General features: G+C 48.8%; 1 protein-coding gene across 1 annotated transcript in view; it reads left to right on the forward strand.

Annotated features, from left to right (window-relative positions):
• Positions 1-313: 313 nt before the first annotated feature.
• Positions 314-12,882, forward strand: part of TTC39A (tetratricopeptide repeat domain 39A) — a 116,481-nt gene continuing 103,912 nt past the window's right edge. Inside the window, exon 1 of the mRNA XM_029617872.1 lies at positions 314-455. Within this exon, the coding sequence (XP_029473732.1) occupies positions 346-455 (110 nt within the window). The 5' untranslated portion in view covers positions 314-345. The remainder of the gene's footprint in view (positions 456-12,882) is intronic.

Below are 12,882 nucleotides of genomic sequence, written 5' to 3' on the forward strand. Positions count from 1 at the left end.
GCACATTAGAAACCCCCAAATAATGCCGATGGCCGGGGATTAAGGGTGGCAGTGATGGAGAGAAAACATAAATCTGGCTTAAAGTGAGGCCGACGGCACACACAGGTAAACCCGTCACTGTGAGGAGGTGCCTGCCCTGGAGAGCTTACAGCCTAACGCGGGTTGCGCGACAGCACAACCGCACCCTTGAAAGCAACACCCAGAGGCTATAAGATCAGGCGCACTGGGAAAGGTCACAAGGCTCTGCCCGCCCCGCAGGAGTGAATCAGCAGAGGAAGCAGTCACAGGGTGGCGGAGAGCTCGGCGACCGGACGGGAGATCCCCGGGGCTGCGCCTCCCTAGGACATGAGTGGCCAGCGCAGCCCGCTCCGGCCCGGCTCCGCGCGGAGTCCCATCGCGCCCCGGTACCGCGCACACGCACAGGCTGCGATGGAGCCCGCGATCGGGGACAGCAGGTCAGCTCCGGGTGGCAAGGACTGGGGTGGGGAGGGGGGGTGCTGGCTGGCGTTTCCTGCATCTCTGCTGCCATAGCTTCTGCCCCTCTGATCGTCTGCTGCTGCTTTCCTTTCCTAGCTCTGGCGTCCTCGGTTACATTTTAGGGTCAATTGTAATGGGGAAGAATTCGCAGATCTTTTGGGAAGTGAAAGTAAACAGAAAGCCCTCCCCCTCCCCCGTTATAGAGACAAGAAACGCGTCTCAGACGTTTCAAGTCTTTCCCTGTTTTTCTGGAGAGAGCTTCCCGTGGAGCCAGGAAAAGCTGCTCTTGGAGCGGGGGCGAGGGGGGCAGTTCGGACACAAGCAGGGGCAGTTAAGTTCATTTTTTTCCCCCCTTGTTTTCGATTTGGAAATCATTCTCAGGACCGGGAAGGCCCCTGGTGCCACCTTCTCTGCCGGGCTTGAGGCTGCTCTGCCTGGAGCCGGGTTTCGGGGAAACCTGACAATCTGGTTTTTCCGAGGCTTGGAAAGACAGCGGCAGCGTGCGACCTGCTCCTGAAATCCCCAGGTGATGGGGACGGGGCACATCCAGCGGAGGAGAGGCCCCTGCCGCCACCCTCCAAGAAATCCGGTCTAACCATATCAAGGCAGAGAAAGTGGGGGAAAAATAGGAGGATGCAGAGAGAGAGAGAGGCGCACCCAGGCAGAAAAATGAGGGGCGAGAATGATGAAACCTCCCCTAGAATGAATGTAACTTGCCTTGAGCTAACAGTGAAAGAGGTGTGAGCTAAATCTAAAAAAGACAAAACTGCCCAGCGCTGGAGGCCTTCTCTCCGAAAGGATACAGGCCCGGCAGAGGCAGTCCAGGGAAAAACGCCCTTACAAGTCTCAGGGCTGGATTTACTAATATCACCGGGCTCTTTCAATCCCGCGGTAACGGGGTTGGGGCGGTCCTGCACTAGCGGGCAGCGATCGCACCTCCGCGGTGCGATGGCTGCAGGCGTCGCGCCGAATAACTACACCGTGAAAGGTGTAGTTATTCGGCGCGAAACTGGCAGCGAAAACGCAGCGTACCTTTCGGCGAAGTCTTCGCGGCGTCAGCCCCGCTGCCGCCCCCTCCTCCTCTTCCGGGGCTGACGATCTCGGTATCGCACGCGATGAGCTTGGAAAATGACCCCCCTTAGAGATCTAAATACTAAATGATGGTAAATCAAATAACAATGATACTTATCCCTACCAGAGAGATGACTGTAAAGGATACAGGCAGATGCACAAGAAACACAAACTATCAGTAGAAAGGAATTTCTAAAAAAAAAAAAAAAAAAAGTTAAGATCATGATTTGAGTAGACTCAGGACGGCGTTAGAAAATATTTCTTCTGGGATGCATGGAAGGTCCTCCCGCCGGAGATGGGGGGGAGACACAAACGGGAACAGAATTCATGGAAGTGTGCGACGGGCACAGGTCAGAGATCAGCTGGGCACCAGGGCATGAAGAATCTGGACAGGCTGGCTGGGCGTGTGGCTCCATATCTGCGGCCTCACTTTATTCACCTCACCTTTTTTTCTAAATTCCCTTTGCTTATTCAGATTACAGCCTCTGCCATTTCTCTTGTCGTCCTTGTGATATGGTAGCGATTTCTTAGCAAGAGACCCTCCCCAGAATGCAATGGGGCATTTGGGAGAAACCGTATAGGAAAATGAGGCAAAACTTCCTATTTCCTTTCATTCTCGAAACAAAACAATTAAAAATCTGACAAAATTTAGTTTGATTTTTCACATTTTTTTGAAAACAAAAACAACAACAACAAAAAAAAAGTGCTCCGTCCTTGCCTGAGGAACAAACTGAGGCCAAAAGCAGGGACCCTCAGCCCGAACGTGATGCTGGGGCCTCGCCAAGGCGTTAGGCCACAGCCCGAGCACGATGCTGGGGTGTCTGCCTTGGCAGAGACCCTAAAAATTGACCCCCACTTACCTGCTCTGTCGGGGATCCAACGCTGAGGTCCAGGCTAGGGTGATCAAATGCCCGGTTTTGGACCGGACAGCCCAGTTTTGCAGCTTGTTATGCAATGTCCGGTTACAAGGGTAAAACCCGGTCAGGCAAGGCCAGGAGCCAATCGGTGGTGGCAGCCTGGCAGCGCTCCAATCACCTGCCTGTTTTCGGGGCTCCTCCTCTGCCTCTCCCACAGCTGTGCCACATTTGTTGCTACCTCGCGCTGCCCTCCTGGGAGTCACAGAGGAAGAGAAGAGTTGAACCGAGCCCCAAAGACAGGCAGGCAGAATCTGCCCAGGAAAAAAGAAATCAATGCTCGATTTGAAAGGGAGTAAAGGGGGGGGGGGGGGGGAATGGGGCGGCTGCAGCCATCTGCCCCCCTCCCCGCTCCCCCCAAGTGTACGGTCCTGCTCCATAGAAAAGTTGGCAACCCTAGTCCAGACGCAGGCGAAAGCCTGGGCCCGGAGCCTGGACCTTGAACCAGGCACGACCCCAGGACCTGGCCCAGAGGCTGGCTCCTGATGCCTAGGCCAAGACCCAGGACCAACGCCCACCACACATGCAGTAAAGATGAGATTAATCAAGCATCGTTCTCGATTACATACAGGAAAACTTGGGGCACCAATGGTGCAGCATTATGTTGACTGTTCTCACTCGTTTCAGCAACAAATTGGACAGTGATTGAACAATAACATCTGCTAGTCCCGGGGGGGGGGGGGGGGGGGGGGGCAGGCACGATTTAATATCTATTTTAAATTATCGCAAGGCTTTTTGGATCTTCATATTCAATTCCATGACGCCGTTTCAAATGAATGAAGCACTTGATTGGTCTACATTATTGTGACTTTGTTCCCATTGGATAATATTTGGCAGTCGTCGATTGGTTGTTTCTTCAGTGTAACTTGTTGATTGGTTAGTTACCAGTCACATGGGTCTTTTTTTAAATGGACGCTGTTAGTACGCTTTAAGTGAGGCATAAAACAAAAGCTGCAGGGGAGATATATTATTGTACCAGCCCTTATTGAAAGTTTAATCATCCCCTTGTAGGACACTAGCTGATTAATTAGTAAATTCACCTGTAAATTTAAAGTACTCTCATTCCAACTCCCTTAGTATCCTAAACTTAACTAGGAACTCAATAAAACTAAGATGAAGGCAGCAGTCCAGCAGCAAGAGGGGGGCTTTCCAGCTATTGCATTGAGTGTCACATGTATGATTTTTTTACCCGCCGGTGAGAGATTGTACATGTGCATTTGGTGCAAAGAGCTCCTGGCTCTCAGGGAACGAGTCCGATCTCTGGAGGCTAGAGTAGCAGACTTGGAGGAGCTGAGGCAGACAGAGGTACGTTGATGAGACCTTCAGGGACATAGTAGCCAAGGCCCAAATCCAGTCTGGCAGCCCTAGTGCTGCCTTGGATCAGAAAGGTCTCCCAGTAGGAGAACATCACCCTGGTGTAGCAGAAAGTGATCCTGTAGCAAGGACCTGCTCTCCAAGTGATGTATTGTCCTCTCGCACTGAGGACAAGTCTCCCAGGGCTACTGCCCAGGAGGGAAAGGTTAGGCCGGCCATCATAGTTGGTGATTCAATTATTAGAAATGTAGATAGCAGGGTGGCTGGTAGACGTGAGGACCGCCTGGTAACTTGCAGACCTCATGCGTCACCTAGATAGGATTATAGACAGTGCTGGGGAGGAGCCGGCTGTTGTGGTACATGTAGGCACCAATGACATAGGAAAATGTGGGAGAGAGGTTCTGGAAGCCAAATTTAGGATTTTAGGTAGGAAGCTGAAATCTAGAACCTCCAGGGTGGCATTCTCTGAAATGCTTCCTGTTCCACGTGCAGGTCCCCAGAGGCAGGCAGAAATCCACAGTTTTAATGAGTGGATGAGTCGATGGTGCAGGGAAGAGGGATTAAGTTTTGTAAGGAACTAGGGAAACTTTTGGGGAAGGGGGAGACTTTTCCGACAGGATGGGCTCCACCTTAACCAGAGTGGAACCAAGCTGCTGGCACTAACTTTCAAAAAGGAGATAGAGCAGCTTTTAAACTAGAACAAGGGGAAAAGCCGACAGTCACTCAGCAGTGCATGGTTCGGAGAAATGTATCCTTGAAGGATACTAATGAAACAGGAGAGTTAGGGCATCCAAACAGAGAGGTTCCAATAAAAGCAAATGTAGTCCATGTGCCTATATGTAAAAAATCACCAAAACTAATGATTTCCGAATTATCCCTAACAACTGAAAAGCAGGTTGTTAAAACAAACAAAAAAACGCACTTTGAAATTTCTGTATGCCAATGCCAGAAGTCTAAGAAGTAAGATGGGAGAGTTAGCGTGTATAGCAGCAAATGATGAGATTGACATAATTGGCATCACAGAGACTTGGTGGAAGGAGGATAACCAATGGGTCAGTGCTATATCAGGGTACAAATTATATCGCAATGATAGGGAGGATGAACTTGGTGGGGGTGTGGCACTTTATGTCCGGGAGGGTATAGAGTCCAACAGGATAAAGATCATACAAGAGACTAAATGCTCAGTAGAATCTATATGGGTAGAAATCCCATGTGTGTTGGGTAAGAGCATAGTGATAGGAGTATACTACCGTCCACCTGGACAAAATGGTCAGACAGAAGATGAAATGCTAAGAGAAGTCAGGGAAGCAAACCAATTTGGCAGTGCAATAATAATGGGAGATTTCAATTATCCAAATGTTGACTGGGTAAATGTAACATCAGGACTTGCAAGAGATATAAAGTTCCTGGATGTAATAAATGACTGTTTCATGGAGCACTTGTTTCAGGAATCAACAAGAGAGGGAGCTATTTTAGATTTAATTCTTAGTGGAACGCAGGATTTGGTGAGAGAGGTAATAGTGGTGGAGCCACTTGGCAATAGTGATCATAACATGATCAAATTTAAACTAATAACTGGAAGGGGGACAATAAGTAAATCTGCAGCTCTAACACTAAACTTTCAAAAGGGAAACTTTGATAAAATGAAGAAAATAGTTAGAAAACAACTGAAAGGTGCAGCTGCAAAGGTTAAGTGTTCAGCAGGCATGGACACTGTTTAAAAATACAATCCTAGAGGCGCAGTCCATATGTATTCCACACATTAAGAAAGGTGGAAGGAAGGCAAAACGATTACCGTCTTGGTTAAAAGGTGAGGTGAAAGAAGCTATTTTAGCCAAAAAAACATCCTTCAAAAACTGGAAGAAGGATCCATCTGAAGAAAATAGGATAAAACATAAACATTGTCAAGTTAAGTGTAAATCATTGATAAGACAGGCAAAGAGAGAATTTGAAATGAAGTTGGCCACAGAGGCAAAAACTCATAATAAAAACTTTTTAAAATATATCTGAAGCAAGAAACCTGTGAAGGAGTCGGTTGGACCATTAGGTGACCGATGAGTTAAAGGGGCTCTTAGGGAAGATAAGGCCATTGCAGAAAGACTAAATTAATTATTTGCTTCCGTGTTTACTAATGAGGACGTTGGGGAGATACCAGTTCCGGAGATGGTTTTCAGGGGTGTTGAGTCAGATGAATTGAACGAAATCACTGTGAACATGGAAGATGTAGTAGGTCAGATTGACAAACTAAAGAGTAGCAAATCACCTGGACCGGATGGTATGCATCCTAGGATACTGAAGGAACTCAAAAATGAAATTTCTGATCTATTAGTTAAAATTTGTAACCTATCATTAAAATCATCCATTGTACCTGAAGACTGGAGGGTGGCCAATGTAACCCCAATATTTAAAAAGGGCTCCAGGGGTGATCCGGGTAACTATAGACCAATAAGCCTGACTTCAGTCCCAGGAAAAATAGTGGAAACTATTCTCAAGATCAAAATCATAGAGCATATAGAAAGACATGATTTAATGGAACACAGTCAACATGGATTTACCCAAGGGAAGTCTTGCCTAACAAATCTGCTTCATTTTTTTAAGGGGTTAATAAACATGTGGATAAAGGTGAACCGGTAGATGTAGTGTATTTGGATTTTCAGAAGGCGTTTGACAAAGTCCCTCATGAGAGGCTTCTAAGAAAACTAAAAAGTCATGGGATAGGAGGCAATGTCCTTTCGTGGATTACAAACTGGTTAAACGACAGGAAACAGAGTAGGGTTAAATGGTCAATTTTCTCAATGGAAAAGGGTAAACAGTGGAGTGCCTCAGGGATCTGTACTTGGACCAGTGCTTTTCAATATATATATATAAATGATCTGGAAAGGAATACGACGAGTGAGGTTATCAAATTTGCGGATGATACAAAATTATTCAGAGTAGTTAAATCACAAGCGGATTGTGATACATTACAGGAGGACCTTGCAAGACGAAGATTGGACATCCAAATGGCAGATGAAATTTAATGTGGACAAGTGCAAGGTGTTGCATATAGGGAAAAATAACCCTTGCTGTAGTTACACGGTTAGGTTCCATATTAGGAGCTATCACCCAGGAAAAAGATCTAGGCATCATAGTGGATAATACTTTAAAATCGTCGGCTCAGTGTGCTGCAGCAGTCAAAAAAGCAAACACAATGTTAGGAATTATTAGGAAGGGAATGGTTAATAAAACGGAAAATGTCATAATGCCTCTTATCGCTCCATGGTGAGTCCGCACCTTGAATACTGTATACAATGCTGGTCGCCGCATCTCAAAAAAGATATAGTTGCGAAGGAGAAAGTATAGAGAAGGGCAACCAAAATGATAAAGGGGATGGAACAGCTCCCCTATGAGGAAAGGCTGAAGAGGTTAGGGCTGTTCAGCTTGGAGAAGAGATGGCTGAGGGGGATATGATAGAGGTCTTTAAGATCATGAGAGGTCTTGAACAAATAGATGTGAATTGGTTATTTACACTTTCGAATAATAGAAGGATTAGAGGGCATTCCATGAAGTTAGCAAGTAGCACATTTAAGACTAATTGGAGAAAATTATTTTTCACTCAACGCACAATTAAGCTCTGGAATTTGTTGCCAAAAGAAGTGGTTAGTGCAGTTAGTGTAGCTGGGTTCAAAAAAGTTTTGCATAAGTTCTTTGAGGAGAAGTCATTTAACGGCTATTAATCAAGTTTACTTAGGGAATAGCCACTGCTAGTAATTGCATCAGTAGCTTGGGATCTTCTTAGTGTTTGGGTAATTGCCAGGTTCTTGTGGCCTGGTTTGGCCTCTGTTGGAAACAGGATGCTGGGCTTGATGGACCCTTGGTCTGACCCAACATGGCAATTTCTTATGTTCTTATGATGATAACGCTGTGAAGGAAAGATTCGGATTATGTTGAAGATCTTGGAGTCATCACCTGTTCAACAACGTTCCCTGAAGAAGGATTTTTATCCGGAACAGGACCAGATTGAGACAAGTCGTCGTGGTGATAAGTATCCTTAAAGAAACTGTGATATAGTTTCTAATGGAATTGCTGGCTGTAGTTTGAGTTTCTCCCCAAACAAGACTTTTTTTTTACCTGCAACAAAAACATAAAAAAAAGAAAAAAGAACTGTGATGACAAAACCTTTTGTCAGGTGGACGTTAATGGTTGTATGAGTAGCCCACAGTAACCTGGATGGTACTTTGTTTTGGACTTTTCATGAAACTACCACCTCCCACCATTTATTATATTTTTGGACCGACCGTCACGTCTGCCAATTACGGTTAATTGGTAGGAGCTGCCAGTACTGTGACAGACCAAGGCTCCAGCCAAGCCCGGATCCTGCGTCCGGCGACGGCGTGCAGCAGGTGCCTGGAGGAAGCGGGAAGGACATGGGGGATCTGTGGAGTTACGCACGCCCAGTTTCCAGCAGCGATGGCCTGGGGACGCCTCGAGCCTCGGCTGACGCCTGTGACTGTGTCTTGTTCGCCAGCCGACGATTATCCCGCCTTGCCTCCCTTTTTGGGTCGGTGTGCAAGGGTATGAGGCTAGTGGAGCGAACCTTCAACAATCACGAAGATCTCCTACTACCTCCTCCCCTCCCAGATCAGCCCGGTAACAACACACGACCGGATGTCCTATCCTCACACCTTACAATATTGATTTCATATGAAGAATACAAACGTGGCTCGGGAATCAGGTCACGGTGCCTGATGAGCGTGTGGCAGTTCATCCGGGCGCATGAAAGATGCGAATGTTTTTAAAAGCGTTGATTACTGTGTGAGTTTGTGCACCTGACCGGACCTTCTTTTTTCTTTTTTTTTGCTGTGACTGTTGCGGATTTTTGCCCCCTCCCTCAAGAAGCCAGCACCTAGGGGTAGGTGCAGACATTTTTTTTATTTCATTGTTTCTTTTGTTAAAATGTGTAAAAAAAATAAAAATAAATAATAATAATAATAATAATGTTTTTTAATTGTCAAGTCCGCAGCTAAGAAACCCCCCACTCCTGCTCCCGCCCCCTCTTGCTTCTCGAAAGCATTTTCATGGGGCAGAGGGCGAGCCCTAGTCGCGCCTGCCTTGCCGCTCTTGCCAACGGCTCGGGCAGGTGAAGGCCGGCGCTGTTGAATTCTCGCCGTACAAAATGGCTGCAGGCCGTGGAGCCCGGATGGAGGGAAACTTACTCTGACTTTCCAGGAGCATCATTTACTTATTTCTTTAAAGGTTGTTATAGCTCCTGCTCGCTCCTCCCTCTTCCTTCTCCTCTCCTTAAAGCAGTTGGCTCTTTTTTTTTTGTTTCCGAAGGTTAAGCGCAGGTCGAGTTCCTGCATTCTTCATCTGGGCAGCATGTTCCCCTCTTGATTTCGCTTGGATAAGGTTTCCTCCTGCTCCTCTACCGCCATGAGCTTGCGTTAGTAATTGCTTAATTTTTCCCTCCTGGTTTTTGACCCGGCATGGCCTTCCTGCCTCTTAAGGGCGAAACCTGGGAGCCCCACCTATTTATATATCCCCCCCCCCTCTCCCCAGCTCATACCGACCATCATAGTGTCAGTCCTTAGCCAGGGGGCGTGAACCGAGGCCCGCAACCTGGCCAATGGTGACCCTAAATCTGGCTACCATCGGTCACGGCTGGGCAATGGCCGAGACCTTCCCCGCCCCCTCCCTCCCTCCCCAGGACTGTGACTGCCGCTTCCTACACAGCGTTCCCTGTCAGGAGAGCACCTCACCCCACCCCCTTCTCGCCGAGCTCAGTCACCTCTGTAATGGGCTCTGGGTCAGGGGCCACAGGTTGTGGCTTCTTGCGGAACCCCAGTCGGGCAACCACCGTGTGCGATCAGTGAGAGTCATCCCCAGTCCCAGCCAGCCTGAGAAGCAGTGGCCAACGCTTAGGGATCGAACCCGGGTACGGCCCCCTGGATGTTATGCTGGGAATAGTAATTGATGGCAGCTCTCTGTAATAATTAAAGGCGCCTTCCTCTTTCTGTTTAGGAGTGTGGTATGTAAGGTGGTTGCCAGGTTAATTTACATATGTAGAAATAAAAACGCCGATTTCGTAATCCAACCTATGTTCACCCATCAAGCCTCTTTGGCCTATTCTGCCTGCAGCTGGGGGAGGCAGGGGAGCTCTGGAAGGCTCCTGGTGGTGTTGGCCCGGTGTAAAGGATCTCACTTCCACTCCTTTGCATAAGAAGCCCAGTGTAATCGGATATTCCGGGTGTTTCCCTCCTCCCACGGGAAGGTCAGGCTGAGCCTCAGTTCTCTGAGCTCCTGACCCTTCTTTCCAGAGCATCAAAATGACTTGATGAATACTTTTACCGTCTGCACCTTTCTTTGGGTTGCATGAGCTGTTCCACCTAATGTTTCCGGATTCTCCTTGTACACGACAAATTCAGCCTCTGCTCCTTCAGCCCATGCCTCCTACTACGTCCGTCGCCGCCCCCTCCTCCGTGGCTGAGGGCCACTGCTCCTCCATATCCCCTCTCCCCAGTCCTGCAGCCTTTTGTTCTCTCAGCACCTCACCTCTCCTTCCCCTGCAATTGACTGCTTCATCACCCTTTGCCCTCAGCTACCTTAACCCCTCCTAGTCCACCGCTGTTTCACATTCTCTGGCTGCGCTATAGGCCACTGCTGTTCTAACTCTGCTCCCATTCCTCCACCCCCCTGCCACAGCTCTATTCTGTCTCTCCCCCTCACCACGTATCTACGCTCCAGTGCAAGACTGCTGCTCCCCCCCCCCCCCCCAAATCCACCAGGCATCACCTCACATACACTAACTACATCTCTGCTCTTCCACACGCCCTGCCGATAAACACTTAAAAAAAAAAAAAGTTATAAATCAATTAAAAAAAAAAAAAGAATGCATTTGGAACCTAACATGTGGGAGACACCAATAGCGGCCACTTTTCCTTCTCCTTTCTCGTGCGAGGTCTCGCCTCCGTTATTTGCTCACGCTGGTATGCGCTTCCCTTCTGACGTGAGCGAGGCGGCCCACGAGGCTAGGAAGAGTGGGAGGGATCAGTGCGTTTTGTGGTTTGGGTTTCAGCAGCCCCAGAGGAGTCCCAGGTCCCAGGGATTAATGCACTCATCCCTCACTGGGTCTACCAGGACCCATCCTGAGCCAAGCACGATACTGGCAGAACAGAACAGGGCCTAGTGGGCCACGTGGATCCCCACCCAGCATCTTCATGGCAGCAAAAAATAAAAAATAAAAAACCTTAACGGCCAGGTTCTTCTTGGTTAATAAGGGAGCTTTCCTTCAATGCATTCAACTGGCATGCTGGCAGTTTCCAGCCCCTGCTTCCCACAGTCTGGAGGGGGGAATGCACGGTTCATTTCTGTGTTGAGTGGGAGGCAGAGCTATCTTAAAAAAAAAAAAAAAAAATCAGTTCTCAGCCTGCCTGTGCCTGAATCATCACCGCGGGACTGAAACGTGGCAGGAAGGCATTTGAAGATTAAGGTTATCAAAAGAAAATTGTCCTGGGCGGAGGCGACAAGTTACGTTTTGGCACTGCGTGGGTGGGTGGAAATGCGGTGCAGGTCATCCTAAAATAACAGCAGCCTTGGCAGCCGCATGTGTGTCAGTACCAAGGCAACTCGTTATGCTGCGTAGTAAATAATAATAATGCTGATAATAAAGGAGGAGGCGACACTGGCACAAGGAGGGCTAGCGCGGGCCGTGATGTACCGTGCGATGTCTCTGCATGGGTGGGACAGAGGTGGCTGGGGGCGGTAGGGCCTGCTCCTGTACCTGACAGGCTGCTTTAAGATGACTGCAATCCACTTTGAGACCACTCTCGGTTGTACGTCAATAAATAACTCCTCGGGCAGCAAAGTGAATCAAGCGAATCCTTTCCACAGTCACACAGCGTGAGGCTTCCTAGTGGCCCTGCCCGCTCTGCTCCAGCTAAGATTTCCCCAGCTGTCAGGCACGTGTGCTTGACCGCTCACAGAAGACCATGCCTTGCCCTTTTGACCCTCAGCTGAAGAGGGTCTCCAGGTCTGCCTGTTGCCAGTACTGGGCGACTCGCTATCTGCGCTGCACCCCCCTCCCCTCCGAGCGGCAGATGTTCCGGGGTTCCCCGTCTCGCCCCCGCCAGCCCTGGTGCCGCTCTGTGCAAGTTGGCTTTCACACGTCCCCTTTTTGTTTTTGGCCCTCTGCTTTCCGAGAGGATGAGCAGAAATGTGATTAAAACCAGCAGCCAAGCCGCCATCTCTGCCCTTAGCCCTGCACACTTACATTCTGCCTCCCCAGCGCAACACCCAGCAATGCTCTGAGGAGGGTGGGGGGTGTGTGAAGGCACTTTAGGACCTCAGATGAGAGAGTTAAGAGGCGACTTTGTCAGGAGTGAGTGTGACTGTCTCCCTGCTGAGGATCTCACAACCTGGATCACAGGTTGTGCCTTTTCTGTACAGGTTTTTGTAATTCGGGGTTTATTCTGATAATAGTTTATCTCTGGCTGATTTAAATGCTATGTGTAAACCTTAGGAAGTCGTGCGACTTAAGACTCCTTTTAGTTCTCTCCTCATGGTGGAATAAAACAATTTTCTTCTCATCTCAGCTCCCATTTCCAGGTTTAGCTCCGAGATGCTCTGAAATTACAGCTAATGCGATGTCATTCTCCAGAATTATGTTCTGGGCTGCAGTTTGCTCTGCTCGGGGTCTCTGTGCGCTTGTTTCGTAAAGTGCACTCCAGGCTGTTCTGTTCTCTGGAAAGGCAGAAACTCCTGGGAAGAGAAAGCCCATTTCTGTATGGAAACCACAAAAATCCCAAAGTCGTGAGCCCCCACAGAGCCCATAGCGGGATGGGCTTGGGATGAGTGGTAATCGCTCGGGCTCTGAACCATGAGGAAGAGGAGGCAACCGATCGGGCGCACCAGCCTCCCACAGGCCACGGGGCCCGGGCACATTGTTTTTGTGTCCCTTGGGCAGGGTGGAGATAGGTTGAGACTAGAAAAGGAGGCGAGAGGGCATGTGGGGAAGGGGTGAGCATGTGGAGACAGGATGAGGGGAATGGGAGGGGTGAGGGAAGTGAGTAAGGGTATGTGGAGACAGGGTGAAGGGTGAGGAGAAGGAGAGCATGCGAATACAGGGTGA

Source organism: Rhinatrema bivittatum, chromosome 10, assembly GCF_901001135.1.
Source record: "Rhinatrema bivittatum chromosome 10, aRhiBiv1.1, whole genome shotgun sequence".
NCBI lineage: Eukaryota > Metazoa > Chordata > Amphibia > Gymnophiona > Rhinatrematidae > Rhinatrema > Rhinatrema bivittatum.